The following is a 16,129-nucleotide window of genomic DNA, read 5'->3' as shown; positions in this document are numbered from 1 at the left end:
CCTGGAGCATAATTTCAGAATGATACAATGTTTCCTAAAGGGTATTTAGATGGGTTCATTATGGGATTGTTGAAGCTGTGTGGTTTAGTAGAACGAATAGAAGCTTTTTTTTTTTTTTTTTTTTTTTTTTGCTGGTACGTGGGCCTCTCACTGTTGTGGCCTCTCCCGTTGCGGAGCGCAGGCTCCGGACGCGCAGGCTCTGCGGCCATGGCTCACGGGCCCAGCCGCTCCGCGGCATGTGGGATCCTCCCGGACTGGGGCACGAACCCGCGTCCCCTGCATCGGCAGGCGGACTCTCAACCACTGCGCCACCAGGGAAGCCCGAATAGAAGCTTTTGAAGCTAGACAGACTCAGTCTTGTTTCACCAGTTAACTAGCTGTTAGCCTTGAGCAAACCCATCTGAGCCTCTGTTTCTTTATATGGAAAATGAGAACAAAAAATATTCACTTTGCAGGTACTATGAGGTTTAGAGATAATCCATGTGAAACAAGAGCCACTAACTGGTACTCAGGAATGATGTTGATGATGATTAATAACAAATCAGCTCCTCTAGTGTAGATGAGGCTTTCATTCGTTTTGAAAGGTTGTATACAGTCATTATCTTGAGGTATATACAGTAAGGACATCATAGAGAAGAACACGGCAAATGACTTGAATGTTTCCAATAACTTTGAGTACAAAAACCCACAATGGTGAACATTCATGAGCTGCCAGATAGAGAAGAATTTAGCTAAATATGTTGGAATTACTGTTTATAATACCGTTTGGAAGCATGAAAAGTCATTGCAACAAAAGCACTTTGAAAAAATGAATGTAAGTTTTTCCATTCAGGTGCAATAACATTATTTACCCACTACGCTTAACAAAGGTGTGAGTGCTTGTGTTAAGTAAGATAGAAGTAACATAAGGAATGCACTAATTTTTTGATGAACACATTTCTCATTCATTTAATTTTTTGTATTTTGAAGTTTATATGTGGGAAATTAACAGATTTCAGGTGATTTTTGCTGAATGGAAGTCTTTAAAAATAAGAATAGGGGGTGGGTTTAATTAAAAAAAATTTTTTCCTATAGTAATTTTAAAAGCAAAATGTATACTTGGAGAAAAATCTGTAAAATACTGAAAGCCAAAAGAGAAAAAAATTCCCATAAGCTGACCACTGATGGTGGCTTGAGAATTTGTATAAAGTTTAAGGAAAATTGTTTGGTAGAAGGGGGATTATAATACTTGTCTTGAATCTGCCTTTCTTTGCTAGTTTAACAGGAAAGGTTTGTGGATGTTGATGGAGATTATGAGACGGCTAAAGGTCCTAAACCACTCTTTGGTGTGGATTGCCACTTCCCAGGAGAAATGAACACTTAAATTCGGAAGACTTTCTGAAGTTTAGTACTCCCTTCCCCCATCATGTTATACAGAGCAGAGCTGAATTGTGTCCTGTTTCTGGCAAACTGAAAACACACACTTGAGCCTTCCTTTTTTTTTTTTTTAACATCTTTATTGGAGTATAATTGCTTTACAATGGTGTGTTAGTTTCTGTTTTATAACAAAGTAAATCAGCTATACATATACATATATCCCCATATCCCCTCCCTCTTGCGTCTCCCTCCCTCCCTCCCTATCCCACTCCTCAAGGTGGACATAGAGCACCTAGCTGATCTCCCTGTGCTATGCGGCTGATTCCCCCTAGCTACCTGTTTTACATTTGATAGTGTATATATGTCCATGCCACTCTCTCACTTCATCCAAGCTAACCCTTTCCCATCCCCGTGTCCTCAAGTCCATTCTCTACATCTGAATCTTTATTCCTATCCTGCCCCAGGTTCTTCAGACCTTTTTTTTTTTTTAGATTCCATATATATATGTTAGCATATGGTATTTGTTTATCTCTTTCTGACTTACTTCACTCTGTATGACAATCTCTAGGTCCATCCACCTCACTACAAATAACTCAGTTTTGTTTCTTTTTATGGCTGAGTAATATTCCATTGTATATATGTGCCACATCTTCTTTATCCATTCATCTGTCGATGGACACTTAGGTTGCCTCCATGTCCTGGCTATTGTAAATAGAGCTGCAATGAACATTAGGGTACATGAATCTTTTTTGAGTTATGGTTTTCTCAGGATATATGCCCAGTAGTGGGATCGCTGGGTTGTATGGTGGCTCTATTTTTAGTTTTTTAAGGAACCTCCATACTGTTCTCCATAGTGGCTGTATCAATTTACATTCCCATCAACAGTGCAAGAGGGTTCCCTTTTGTCCACACCCTCTCCGGAATTTATTGTTTGTAGATTTTTTGATTATGGCCATTCTGACTGGTGTGAGGTAATACCTCATTGTAGTTTTGATTGCATTTCTCTAGTGATTACTGATGTTGAGCATCCTTTCATGTGTTTTGTTGGCAATCTGTATATTTTCTTTGGAGAAATTAGGTCTTCTGCCCATTTTTGGATTTGTTTGTTTGTTTTTTTGATATTGAGCTGCATGAGCCTCTTGTAAATTTTGGAGATTAATCCTTTGTCAGTTGCTTCATTTGCAAATATTTTCTCCCATCCTGAGGGTTGTCTTTTTGTCTTGTTGATGGTTTCCTTTGCTATGCAAAAGATTTTCAGTTTCATTAGCTCCCATTTGTTTAGTTTTGATTTTATTTCCATTTCTCTAGGAGGTGGGTAAAAAAGGATCTTGCTGTGATTAATGTCATAGAGTGTTCTGCCTATGTTTTCCACTAAGAGTTTTATAGTGTCTGGCCTTACATTTAGGTCTTTAATCCATTTTGAGTTTATTTTTTGTATGGTGTTAGGAAGTGTTCTAATTTCATTCTTTTACATGTAGCTGTCCAGTTTTCCCAGCACCACTTATTGAAGAGAGGCTATCTTTTCTCCATTGTATAGTCTTGCCTCCTTTATCAAGGATAAGGTGACCATACATGTGTGGGTTTATCTCTGGGCTTTCTATCCTGTTCCATTGATCTATATTTCTGTTTTTGTGCCAGTACCATACTGTCTTGATTACTATAGCTTTGTAGTATAGTCTGAAGTCAGGGAGCCTGATTCCTCCACCTCCTTTTTTTTTTTGGTACGCAGGCCTCTCACTGTTGTGGCCTTTCCCATTATGGAGCAGAAGCTCCGGACGCACAGGCTCAGCAGCCATGGCTCACAGGCCTAGCTGCTCTGTGGCATGGTGGATCTTCCCGGACCGGGGCATGAACCTGTGTCCCCTGCATTGGCAGGCGGTCTCTCAACCACTGCACCACCAGGGAAGCCCTCGATTTCCCCTTTTATGGCTGTTAGCATTCGCCTTATGTATTGAGGTGCTGCTATGTTGGGTGCATAAATATTTACAATTGTTATATCTTCTTGGATTGATCCCTTGATCATTATGTAGTGTCCTTCTTTGTCTCTTGTAATAGTCTTTATTTTAAAGTCTATTTTGTCTGATATGAGAATTGCTACTCCAGCTTTCTTTTGTTTTCCATTTGCATGGAATATCGTTTTCCATCCCCTCACTTTCAGTCTGTAAGTGTCCCTAAGTCTGTAGTGGATCTGTTGTAGACAGCATATATATGGGTCTTGTTTTTGTATCAGTTCAGCCAGTCTGTGTCTTTTGGTTGGAGCATTTAATCCTTTTACATTTAAAGTAATTATAGATATGTATGTTCCTATTACCATTTTCTTAATTGTTTTGGGTTTGTTTTGGTAGGTCATTTCCTTCTCTTGTGTTTCCTGCCTAGAGAAGTTCCTTTAGCATTTGTTGTAAAGCTGGTTTGGTGGTGCTGAATTCTCATAGCTTTGTTTGGCTATAAAGGTTTTAATTTCTCCAACAAATCTGAATGAGATCCTTGCTGTGTAAGGTAATCTTGGTTGTAGGTTTTTCCTTTCATCACTTTAAGTATGTCATGCCACTCCCTTCTGGCTTGCAGAGTTTCTGCTGCAAGATCAGCTGTTAACCTTTTGGGGATTTCCTTCTATGTTATTTGTTGCTTTTCTTTTGCTGCTTTTAATATTTTTTCTTTGTATTTAATTTTTGATAGTTTGATTAATATGAGTCTTAGCATGTTTCTCCTTAGGTTTATCCTATATGGGATTCTCTGTGCTTTCTGGACTTGATTGACTATTTCCTTTCCCATATTAGGGAAGTTTTCAGCTATAATCTCTTCAAATATTTTCTCAGTCCCTTTTTTTCCTCTTCTTCTGAGACCCCTATAATTCAAATGTTGGTATGTTTAATGTTGTCCCTGAAGTCTCTCAGATTTTCCTCAATTCTTTTCATTCTTTTTTCTTTATTCTGCTCTGTGGTAGTTATTTCTACTATTTTATCTTCCAGGTCACTTTTCCATTTTTCTGCCTCAGTTATTCTTCTATTGATTCCTTCTAGAGAATTTTAAATTTCATTTATTGTGTTCATCTTTGTTTGCTCTTTAGTTCTCCTAGGTCCTTGTTAAACGTCCCTCGTATTTTCTCCATTCTGTTTCCAAGATTTTGGACCATCTTTACTATCGTTACTCTGAATGCTTTTTCAGGCACACTGCCTCTTTCCTGTTCATTTGTTTGACTGGTGGGTTTTTACCTTGCTCCTTCATCTGCTGCATATTGCTCTGTCTCCTCATTTTGCTTAACTTACTGTGTTTGGGGGTCTCCTTTTCGCAGGCTGCAGGTTTTTAGTTCCTGTTTTTTTTGGTGTGTGCCCCCAGTGGGTAACGTTGATTCAGTGGGTTGTGTAGGCTTCCTGGTGAAGGGAACTGGTGCCTGTGTTCTGGTGGGTGAGGCTGGATGTTGTCTTTCTGGTGGGCAGGACCAGGTAGGTGGTGTGTTTTGGTGTGTCTGTGAACTTATTATGATTTTAAGCAGCCTCTCTGCTAATGGGTGGGGTTGTGTTCCTTTCTTGCTAGTTGTTTGGCATGGGGTGTCCAGCACTGGATCTTCCGGGTTGTTGAGTGGAGTTGGATCTTAGTATTAAGCAGGAGATCTCTGGTAGAGCTCCGGCCAATTGATATTAAGTGGGGCCAGGAGGTGTCTGGTGGACCAATGTCCTGAACTCAGCCCTCCCACCTCAGAGACTCAGGCCTGACAGCCGGCCAGAGCACCAAAACCCTGTCAGCCACATGACTCTGAGAAGCAGTGGCATGCTGGCATGCAATCTGGGAAGGATGTAGGACATTAGTAGAACTGGTGATGTTCTAAGCCAGGCTAGAAGTTGGTAGACTTTTTCAGATTGCTGGTTTGTTGTAAAACGATATAACTCAAAAACAGCCAGATGGAAGAGATGAATATGGCAAGATATGGAAAAGGGCATGAAGCATCCATGCCCTCTCTGAGCTTATCACGTGTTTGCCAACCCAGAAGCTCCCGGAGCCTTCCTTTACCAACAAATGTTTATGGAGTTTTATCTTAATAACACAATAGTTATTAGGTTTTAAATCCCTATATTTAATTTTAGGGAATCTTTACCTATATAACCTAATGTAATTAATCCTGGGCCACAATATCAGTGTTTTCTTTTTTCTTTACACACTGCTGATCCTGTAGAACAACACCCCTTTCCTTTTTTAGCTGACTCTGAGGTAGGTGGCCATTCTTTTTTTTTTTTTTTTTTTTTGCAGTACACAGGCCTTTCACTGTTGTGGCCTCTCCCGTTGCAGAGCACAGGCTCCGGATGCGCAGGCTCAGCGGCCATGGCTCACAGACCTAGCCGCTCCACGGCATGTGGGATCTTCCCGGACTGGGGCACGAACCCGTGTCCCCTGCATCGGCAGGCAGACTTTCAACCACTGCGCCACCAGGGAAGCCTGCCATTCTTTATTATAGTCATATTATGTACTTTGAATCAAGGTGTGGTAGCTTATTCTATTGAGAATTCTAATCCTCTGAGTCTGGATCTTACAATGGCTTTTACATCATCCATCTAGGTGTGTTGTTTGGAGCTTTGTGTATTGGAATGGCTGCGCTGGCATCACTAATGGGAGCTTTGTTGCAGGTAAGAGCTAATCCTGGAAGGTTTGAGTCATAATCACTAAATTCTTCTTCTTTTCCGTTTTTTTTTTAAGTGTTGATGTGACCATCCTTACAGACTTTTCTCTCTATATGTCTACACATAGACATACCAAGGAACATAGATGACTAAATTCTTAAAAAAAATTTTTTTTAATTAATCTTTCCATTTTCAGATCATTATAGATTTACATGCAATACTAAGAAATAATACAGAGAGACCCCATATACCCTTTACTCTGTTCCCTCAGTGGTATGAGACCTAGGCTGATGTTCTTTTTTTCCCTTTTCCCGGTGGATGTCCTGTTGCTCTAACACCACGTGTTGTGAAAGCTATCTTTCTTCCATTGAATTGCCTTTGCACCTATGTGAAAAATCAGTGGGGCATATTTGTGTGGGTCTATTTGTGGTTTCTTTGTTCTATTCTGTTGATCTATGTGTCTATCCATCTGCCAAGATCATACAGTCTTGATTACTATAGCTTTGTAATAAGTCTTCAATTCAGAAGTACTGATTCCTCCCACTTTATTCTTATTTTTCAAAATTGATTTAACTGTTCTAGTTCCTTTGCCTTCCCATATAAAGTTTAGAATATTCTTCTCTATATCTAAAACAAAATCTTGCTTAGTTTTTGATAGGATTGCCTTAAACCTGTAAAACAATTTGGGAAGAACTGACAATTTTACTGTGTCGAATCTTTTAATCCATGAACGTAGTGTATCTCTTCATTTATTTAGATTTTCTATGATTTTTTTCCACCACTACTGTGTAATTTTCATATACAAGTAATGTTTATATTTAGTTAGATTTACACCTAAGTATTTCATTTTTTTGAGTGATTGTACACAATATTGTATTCTTAATGTTGGTGTGCATGTGTTTGTTAATATATAAAGATACAACTGATTTTTGTATATTTGTTTGTATCCTATGACCTTGCTGAACTTACTAGTTCCTGGGATTTTCTACAGATAAAATTATGTCATCTTCAATTTGGGATAGTTTTATATCTTCTTTTCCAATATGTATACGTACCTTTAATTTCCTTATTGCCCTGGCTTCAACTTCCACATCATGTTTAATAAGAGTGGTGAAAGTGCACATCATTGCCTTGTTCTCCAATCTGAATGAGAAAAACATTCAGTGGTTCATTCTTGAGTACATTAGCTATAGGATTTTTGTACGTACCCTTTACCAAATTAAGGAAATTCCCCTCTATTCCTATTTTTCTGAGAGCTTTTATCATGGATGAGTGTTGAATTTTGTCAAATGGTTTTTCTGCAGCATTCGATATGACAATATGATTTTCTTCTGTAACCCTTTAACATGGTGTATTATGCTGATTGATTTTCAAATTTTAAGCTGGCCTTGCATTCCTGGAATAATCTTGGTCATGGTGTATAGTTATTTTTATATATTGCTGAACTCTATTTGCTGATATTATGCTAAGAATTTTTGCATCTATATTCATGAGAGATGCTGATCTGTGGTAATATTTTTTTGTAATGCCTTTTATTGGTTTTGGTGTTAGAGTCATACCAGCTTCATGAAATAAATCGGGAAGAATTCTCTCCTATTTTCTGGAAGAGATTGTGTAAAATTGGTGTTAATTCTTCTTTAAGTGTTTGGTAGAATACTCTAGTGAAACCATCTGGGCTTGGGGATTTCTTTTTGGGGAGTTTAAAAATTATGAATTCAGTTTCCTTAATAGTTATAGCTGTTCAAATTATCTGCTTCATAGTGGATGAATTATGGTAGTTTGTGTTTTTGAGGAATTGCTCCGTTTCATCTAAGTTGTCAAATTTAGGTGTGTGGAATTATTCACAGTCTCCCCTTATACTTTTGGTGACTGCAGAGTTTTTAGTGATATCTCCTGTTTTATTCATAATATTGGTAATCTTATCTTTTCTCTCTTTTTTTAGTCTTGCTAGATAGAGGTTTGTCAATTTTTATTGATATTTTGAAAGAACTAGCTTCTTGTTTCATTGATTTTCTGTATCATTTTTCTGTTTTAAATCATCTTTTAAAAATTATCTTCATTATTTTCTTCCTTCTGCTTGCTTTGGGTTTATTTTGCTCTTCTTGAGGTGTGACACTAGATTACTGATTTGAGACTTTTTTGTAATGTGTGCACTAATTGCTAAAAATCTCCCTCTCAGCACTTTTAGCTATGTCCCATAACTTTTCATATTTTGTATTGGAGTTTTAAAATTTCCTTTGATATGTCCTTTTGACCGATGGATTATTTAAAAGTATGTTACTTAGTTTCTGATTGTTTGGAGATTTTCGTGTTATCTTTCTGCTATTGATTTCTAATTTCATTCCAAAGTGGTCAGAGAACACATTCTGTATGATTTTAATTCTTTTACATTTGTTGAGGTCTGTTTTATGGCCCAGGATATAGTATTTTGGTATGTGTTACATGGGCACCTGAAAAGAATGTGTACTCTGCTGTTAAGCATACTGTTCTACAGGTGTCAATTAGATCCTGCTCATTGATGGTGCTAAGTTCTTCTGTATCCTTCTGATTTTACACTTATTTGTTTTTATCAATTGTTGACAGAAGTGGTGAATTCTCAACCTCTAGTGTGTAGTTGTCTCTTTTCCTTTTAGTTCTATTAGTTTTTGCTTGTATTTTGCAGTTCTCTTGTTTGGTACATATACATTTAGGATTTCTATGGCTTCTTGGTGAATTAGTCCTCTTATCATTATATAATGTTCCTCTCTGATAATTTTCTTTGTCTGAAAACTACTTTTTTTGATATTAAATAGTTACTCCTGCTTTCCTTTAATTAATGTTTGCATGATACCCTTTTACTTTGAATTTGCCTATATCAATATATCTTAAGTGAGTTTTTTGTAGACAGCATAGAATTGGGTTATGTTTTTAAATACATCCTGCCAATCTCTGTCTTTTTATTGGGATATTTAGACTTTTAAAATTTAGTATAATTATTGGAATATTAGGGCTTAAGTCTGCTATTTTTTCTTATGTTTGTTCTTTCTGTTTTCTAAGTGGGATACTTAAACATTTTTTAGAATCCCATTTTGATCTATCTACATTGTTTTGTGTTTGTCTCTTAGTGTAGCATTTTCATTTATTGCTTTATGTGTATGTACATAACTTATCACAGTCTACTTGTTTTGTCCTTTTACCAATCCGAGTAAAGTATAGAAATCTTACCTCATTTCTGTCTCTTTACCCAGATTATAGCACAATTGTCTTAAATATTTACTCTGAATACATTTTTTTTTTTTTTTTTTTTTTTTTTTGCGGTACGCGGGCCTCTCACTGTTGTGGCCTCTCCCGCTGCGGAGCACAGACTCCGTACACGCAGGCTCAGCTGCCATGGCTCACGGGCCCAGCTGCTCCGTGGCACGTGGGATCTTCCCAGACCGTGGCATGAACCTGTGTCCCCAGCATTGGCAGGCGGACTCTCAACCGCTGTGCCACCGGGGAAGCCCCTCTGCATACATTTTGAATTACATTAGACAGTGTTATAATTTTTGCTTCAACAATCAAACATGATTTAGAAAACTCAAGAGGAGGAGGAAAACCTATTGTATTTATTTTTGCTTATTGTGTTCTTTCTTTCTTCCTGATTTTTCAAGGTTCCTTCTTTTACCATTTCCCTTCTATTTAGAGAACTTCCTTTAGCCATTCCTTTAAGGATAAGTCTGCTGGCAACAAATTTTCTTAGTTTTCCTTTATCTGAGAATGTATTGATTTCCCCTTTATTCCCAAATGATATTTTTGCCAGGTATAGGATTCTGAGTTGACAGTTCTTTCTTTCCAACACTTAAAAAATATTGTGCCACTTTCTTCTGGCTTCCATTATTTTTAAGGAGAAATCTGCTGCCATTCTAATTGTTTTCCCCTATAGGTAAAGTGTCATTTTTTTTTCCTCTGGCTGCTTTCAGAAATTTTTCTTTTAAGTTAGTTTACAGAAGTTTAATTACGACTTGTCTTGGCACATTTTTCTTTGGGTTTATTCTGTTTGTAGTTTGCTTAGCTTTTGAATCTGTAGGTTTATGTTTCTTGCCAAATTTGGGAAGTTCAAACATTATTTCTTTGAGTACTTTTCAGCCCCACTGTCTTTCTTTTCTTACCTAAGACTCAGATGACATGAATGTTAGATTTTTTGTTATATTCACATAGGTCCTGGTGACTAATTTTTAAGCCTATTTTCTCTCTGTTTTTTTCAGATTGGGTGGTTTTTATTGGTCTGTCTTCCAGTTCACTGATTCTTTTCTCTGTCCCCCCAATTCTGCTGTTGAACCTATCCACTGAGATTTTTATTTAAGTTATTATATTTTCAGTTCTAAAATTTACATTTTGTTCTTCTTTATATTATCTATGTTTTTGCTGATACTTTCTTTTTCTTTCTTTTTTTTTTTTTTTGCTAAGACCTTCTACTTTTTCATTTGTTTCAAGCATGTTCTAATTGCTGAAGCAGTTTTATCATGGCTGCTTTAAAACTTGTGAAATAATTCTAATATATCTGTCACTTCTCTATCAGCATTTATTGATTGTTTTTTTTCATTCATTTTGAGATCTTCCTAATTCCTGCTCTGAAAAGTGAACTTCAGTTGAAACCTGGACATGTTTATATTATGTGATGAGACTCTAGATCTTACATGCACCTTCTGTTTTGGTTTTCTTTCTCTGATACCACTTCAACAGTGTAAGGGAGGGAGCTGTCTCATTACTGCCAGGTGGATTAGAAGTCCATGTTCCCAAGTTGGCCTCTGTTGACACCCAAGGGAGGAATTTCTAATTTTTCTGGGTGGGAACAGTCTCCACTGACATCATGGTGAAGGTGGTCTTGTTCCTGCTGGGCAATGGTGAAAGTCCTGATTCTCCATTAGGCCTCCTATGACATTGCCTGAGCAGGGAGGGAATGGGGTGCCTTGTTATAGGCTGGTGGGGGATGGAATCTAGGCTCCCTACTTGGCCTTTCCTGGCATGTGTATGTGGGGGAACAGTTTATTCTGTGGCATTTGGCTGGAATTGAGCAGTTATTATCTAAAAGTTTTCTTTCTTGCTAAGTTGCTCCTTTTCTGGTCTTTGCTGGATTTTTTTGGCCCGCACATGTTGTCATTTCTGGATTGCCAGATTCTTCAGCTCTAAGACTGGGATATGTGGGCCAAAAAGAAAACTCAGAGCCCTCACCATTATATTGTTCTTCAGGTCCTGAAGTCCTAGCTAGTCTGCCTTCTTCTCTCGACCTTTTAGATTCTTCTTATGTTTGTTTTATATGTAATGTCCAGGAGTCTTAGTTTTATTAGCAGGAGGAATAGGGAAAAGTACACCTACTCCATCTTCCTATGAATGGAAGTACATTTTTTATTGCCTAAATTGTCCTTCATGTCATGTGGCATTTGCTAAATTTTTGTTAGAGAGCATTTTTGTGTTGGAGAACTGTCTTGCTTCTTTGGAGGTGTTGGAATGGAGAGGACAGACTAATCTTTGAAATAGCCTCTTTTAAAAAAAATATTTATTTATTTACTTACTTACTTGGTTGTGCTGGGTCTTAGTTGAGGAAGGTGGGCTCCTTCATTGTGTCAGGTGGGCTCCTTAGTTGCGGCATGCAGGCTCCTTAGTTGTGGCATGCGAACTCTTAATTGTGGCATGCATGTGGGATCTAGTTCCCTGACCAGGGATCAAACCTGGGCCCCCTGCATTGGGAGCATGGAGTGTTATCCACTGCATCACCAGGGAAGTCTCCTAGCCTCTTCTTTATGAACCTTGAGTGGACTTCACTGTTTATAGCATCCAAGTCTCAGCATGGACCCTTTCCCCTGTCTGGAGTACCCTTCAACTGTCTAAGTCTTATTTGTTCTTCAAGTTTCAACTTAAACATTATTTTTCAAAAAGGCCCTTTCTGTTCCCTGGATAGGTTTGAGTTCCCCTCTACCAAATGTTCCCAGAGCACCTTGTATTTTTTGTATCATCCCCATTACAATACTTTATTGCAGTTATTTATTTAATGTCTGTTTTACTAAATAGTTTATAACCCATGAAGGTGAGGATTATGACATTGTTCTTTGATACTGTATCAAATACCTGGTACCTACTGCAGTGTCCAGGACAAAGTAGACATTCTACAAATTCAGATTGAATGTACCTATTTATGTGTTGGTTCATAAATATCTACTTATCTGATCACACCTACGTGGTCCATGAAACTTCCATGGCCACCTGGGCTCCAACTCTGGGACCAGGACCCAGAAATTTGAAGATTAATGCTGGGCACAGCAAGTCCTCCAGGCTCCTGCTTCAGACCCAGAGTTGGGTCCTTTCTGGTTGGTGGTTGCTTAGGGCATACCAGTTGTTAAAATAGTGTGATCTCATTCTGATTATATGAATTAGTTAATGAATGAATTAGGTCCAGAAGCTCTCAGCTTACCTGGTACAACTAAGCCATAACCAACAAAACTCCTCTTCGTGTGCTTTCCTCCATAGTCTGCATTATTACTTATAGTTCTTATTGTGGTTCATTTCCCCTTTTTCATATACCAGCTCTGGCCTGAGTATAGATAATGAGATATTCTAGGAGAGTCATCATAGCTCCAAGGCAACTCTTCCTTGCTTTATCTCTAGCCAAGGTCTTATTTCCTGAGATGGGTATTTTGGAGGGTATATTCCTTATATCTCCAAAACTGGCTCTAGGTCAAAACTGGCTCTAGGTCACACTGTCGCAGTGACCACTACATGGGCCAAGTGACTTCTTTCACATTTTGCATAAAGTCTACCTTCCTTCCTACTGGACTCTGGTTCAAGAGATGCTGTGAAATGACTCCTTAGGATCATATCCTGAGTCCATATCATCCTAGAACACTAGTTCTCCTCTGTCATCATATCCTCACTCCCTTCCCTAGTCCACGAGGTAAGCCTCTTTTTTTTTTTAACCCAGGACTGCAGTCTATACGCTCTAAAATTTTTCTTGACCTAATATATATATATATTTTTGATTTATTCATTCTGTTCTATCTGTCACTTTTACTCTGTGGACAAACCGGTGTGTCCCTGATTCTTCTTTTATGGTTCTGTCCACTTTCAAAAATTAGCCATTTGAATATTGGGAACACACATCTCTTGAAAGTTTCAGCTATTTGCATTTCTCTATTCTTCATACTGTACATATTTTTTCACTATCATGATTTTGGCATCTCTACATCAAAGCAAAGGTTGCAATTAACCAGTTAGGTTTAAATCTTTCTACATGATTTGATCAATCTTTTTTTTAACCATACTTCTCATTCTAGTTCTATCCTTAGGAAATCAAGGATAGCATTGGGTTTCATTGCCATCTCTGGTCTCTTAGCAGTACTTTTCCACAATCTTCTTTTGCAGGGGATTTTGAGACTACCAAGGCACAAAGGAGTGATGTTGTTGATTATTAATATCTGCAAGAACAATACCAGGAGGAGTAGTGTCCCTCTTGTCTCATGATTCTCTAACCTCTTTACATTTTACTTTCTTTATTGAGGGTACCTGAATGAACTGATGGAACTTGTGACTGAGAAGCAGAAGCTTCCAAGTTCTGATTTTCTCGTTGTCAATGGCAAGGCTGCCATGATTGTCAGGAGGAGGCTGAATACTTTAAATCGTCATCCTGATGAAATTACTTTAAAGCATTTTAACTTTGGATTTGAGATTGCTAATTGATAACTTTTTATTATTTTTGTAGGCAGCACTCAGCATATTTGGCATGGTTGGGGGACCACTTCTGGGCTTATTTGCTTTGGGAATTTTGGTTCCCTTTGCCAACTCAATAGTAAGTATTAAAAATGAATATGTGTAAAGCCTACTTTTCCAACTGCAGTAGCGTCTCTATAATTTTTTCTCAATTGTAAATACATGGTTCCTTTGATATTTGTCATTAGTGACCTGTCTTGATGACTTAAATTACTCATATTGACTTTTCTGGGATACACGATGAACGTACTATGCATTGGGACCCTACATGTGTGAAACTAAATGGAAACTACCAAAATAATATATATTATGAATATCATATAATTAAATTATATAATAACATAATGATATTTATAACTAAAATATATTATAGAGTATTATATAACATAACTAAAGGATATATATTATGAAACAATACACAATATGATATGTAATATACATTACAATATATATCATGAATATTATATAACTAAAGGAACAACATTTTGTACGCATCTACTTTTTTGCTGTTCTTGAAAATTAATCACTAGCATTTAAAGGAGATCAACAGGCTCAGATATGCAAGATTTCAGGGCAGTAGAGCTGAGGATACCTGTGACTAGCTGGAGTACAGTAAAGAGAAGAAATAGGATAAGATCTTCACCACTTTGGTCAGAAAATTTATAATCCTGATATTTCAAGATGTAGCTCCAACAACATGGTTTTAGACCCAAAGGGGTGGTTATAACTGGGAATTGTATTCAGAAAGAGGTAATAGCTCATTTCTTCTACATAGACATATCTGTGCTTTGAAGCCAAGTTTTGTTTAGAATAAATGAAATTGAAATTACTTCTCTGAAATCCAGGAGGAACTCCACTAGTTCAGTCTTGCTGTAAGCTGAAGTTCAGGAAAAGCTGGTAATGTATGTGTGGTTGTTTCAGACAGATGGAAAATAACTGCAGAACTATGACTTTACATTTAGAATTCCATTTTCCTCATGAGGCATTAGGAATTGGTAAGGCACATACTAATAAGGGCTATTATCATTGTTATTATTGTTAACAATAATTCTCAACAAAGTGTCATATGAAAAGCTAGTTTGGCAGAAATTAATCAAAATGAAAGAGACCAGTTTGTGTCCACCTCAGAATGTTGAAGCTTTGATGAGATTCTTTGCATTATGAAATGCATAGTGGTTTGTTGAGTGCCTGAAATATTAAAAGAAGACTCACTTTTGATTTTTGACATTTATTTCCACCATGAGTTGTCTCCAGAAATGCTATAGCTGACTAGGTCCAACACGCCCTTAGCAGGGGAAGTAAGAACTGTTATTCCTATCGTAATATCTGATCATTATTCTTAAAGAAAGGGGAGAAATTTCACCACAGAGGAAGGGGCTTCCCAGCTCAAGATTTGCTTTCATCTCCATCATTTGGAACTAGGGCTTAAGTCATTAAAGGACTGACTGACTGATCAAACATACTTGGATTACTGGTGAAAAGCAGGCAGGGGAACCCACGTGTTCCAAAGACTGGGAAACCAAATGTCTTCAGAGGGGAAATCTCCACTTATCTCTACAGATGGTTTGGTTGTATGTACCATTGCAGTCATTTGTGAAAACAGCTTGCTATTTTCCCCTAATTTTCCTGCAGTACAGTTACAGTCATGCATGTTGCTATGTATAGGAATAAACTCTGTGGATGTTTTCTTCTTCGTATCTGTTGCTGCTCAGATGGCATGCCATTTTTTCACAGATTAAATAAAAATAGAGGGAACAATTGGCCTGAAGTCAGCTGCAAGACTGTTGTAGTCATTGGGTGTAAAGAGACAAGAAGGCCAAAACAGAGTGCTGGCCATGGAAACAGAGTGGAAGGAATGGAACTATAAGACAAAGGAAAAGAAAAATGGGCAGGAATTGGTGATTGGCGAGATAGAGATATGAATTATGGGGGTGGGATTCCAGAGATCCCAGGGCTTTGGGCTGAGGGACCAGGGACCCATGCTGCTCTTGGCAAGAGGCAAGGTGCTTAAAGGGGAAAAGAGTTTTAGGAGGGGACTGGTAAATTTGGCTTGGACCATGGTGAGCTTAAGCTCCTAATGTTAATTTCCATTTCAAAGCAAACTGTATTATTTTTTTTGAGACGCACTCCTGTTTTGCAGGGAGCACTTGTGGGTCTGCTGGCTGGATTTGCCATTTCTTTGTGGGTCGGAATTGGAGCTCAACTTTATCCTCCACTTCCTGAGAGAACTATGCCATTAATCCTTGAAACCTATGGCTGTAACAGCACATACAATGGGACAGATTGGATGACAACCACAGAAATGCCAGTTTCTACCAGTGATTTTCAAGTATACAACATTGAAAGGTATTGAATTGAGCTTTATAATGTTGTATTTTTTAAAATGTGTGTGACAGGTAGAGAATCCCAGTTGCTTTTCTTGCCTTCAGTGCTGTGAT

General features: G+C 37.8%; 1 protein-coding gene across 1 annotated transcript in view; it reads left to right on the top strand.

The window, feature by feature from the left end:
- The window catches only part of SLC5A8 (solute carrier family 5 member 8), a 63,014-nt gene that overhangs the window by 29,751 nt on the left and 17,134 nt on the right, over positions 1-16,129 (top strand). Inside the window, exons 10-12 of the mRNA XM_059081955.2 lie at positions 5,908-5,975; positions 13,684-13,770; positions 15,832-16,037. Of these exons, the coding sequence (XP_058937938.1) occupies positions 5,908-5,975; positions 13,684-13,770; positions 15,832-16,037 (361 nt within the window). The remainder of the gene's footprint in view (positions 1-5,907; positions 5,976-13,683; positions 13,771-15,831; positions 16,038-16,129) is intronic.

This window comes from Kogia breviceps, chromosome 12 (assembly GCF_026419965.1).
Source record: "Kogia breviceps isolate mKogBre1 chromosome 12, mKogBre1 haplotype 1, whole genome shotgun sequence".
Classification (NCBI taxonomy): domain Eukaryota; kingdom Metazoa; phylum Chordata; class Mammalia; order Artiodactyla; family Physeteridae; genus Kogia; species Kogia breviceps.
This window is presented reverse-complemented; position numbering and strand designations above follow the sequence as displayed.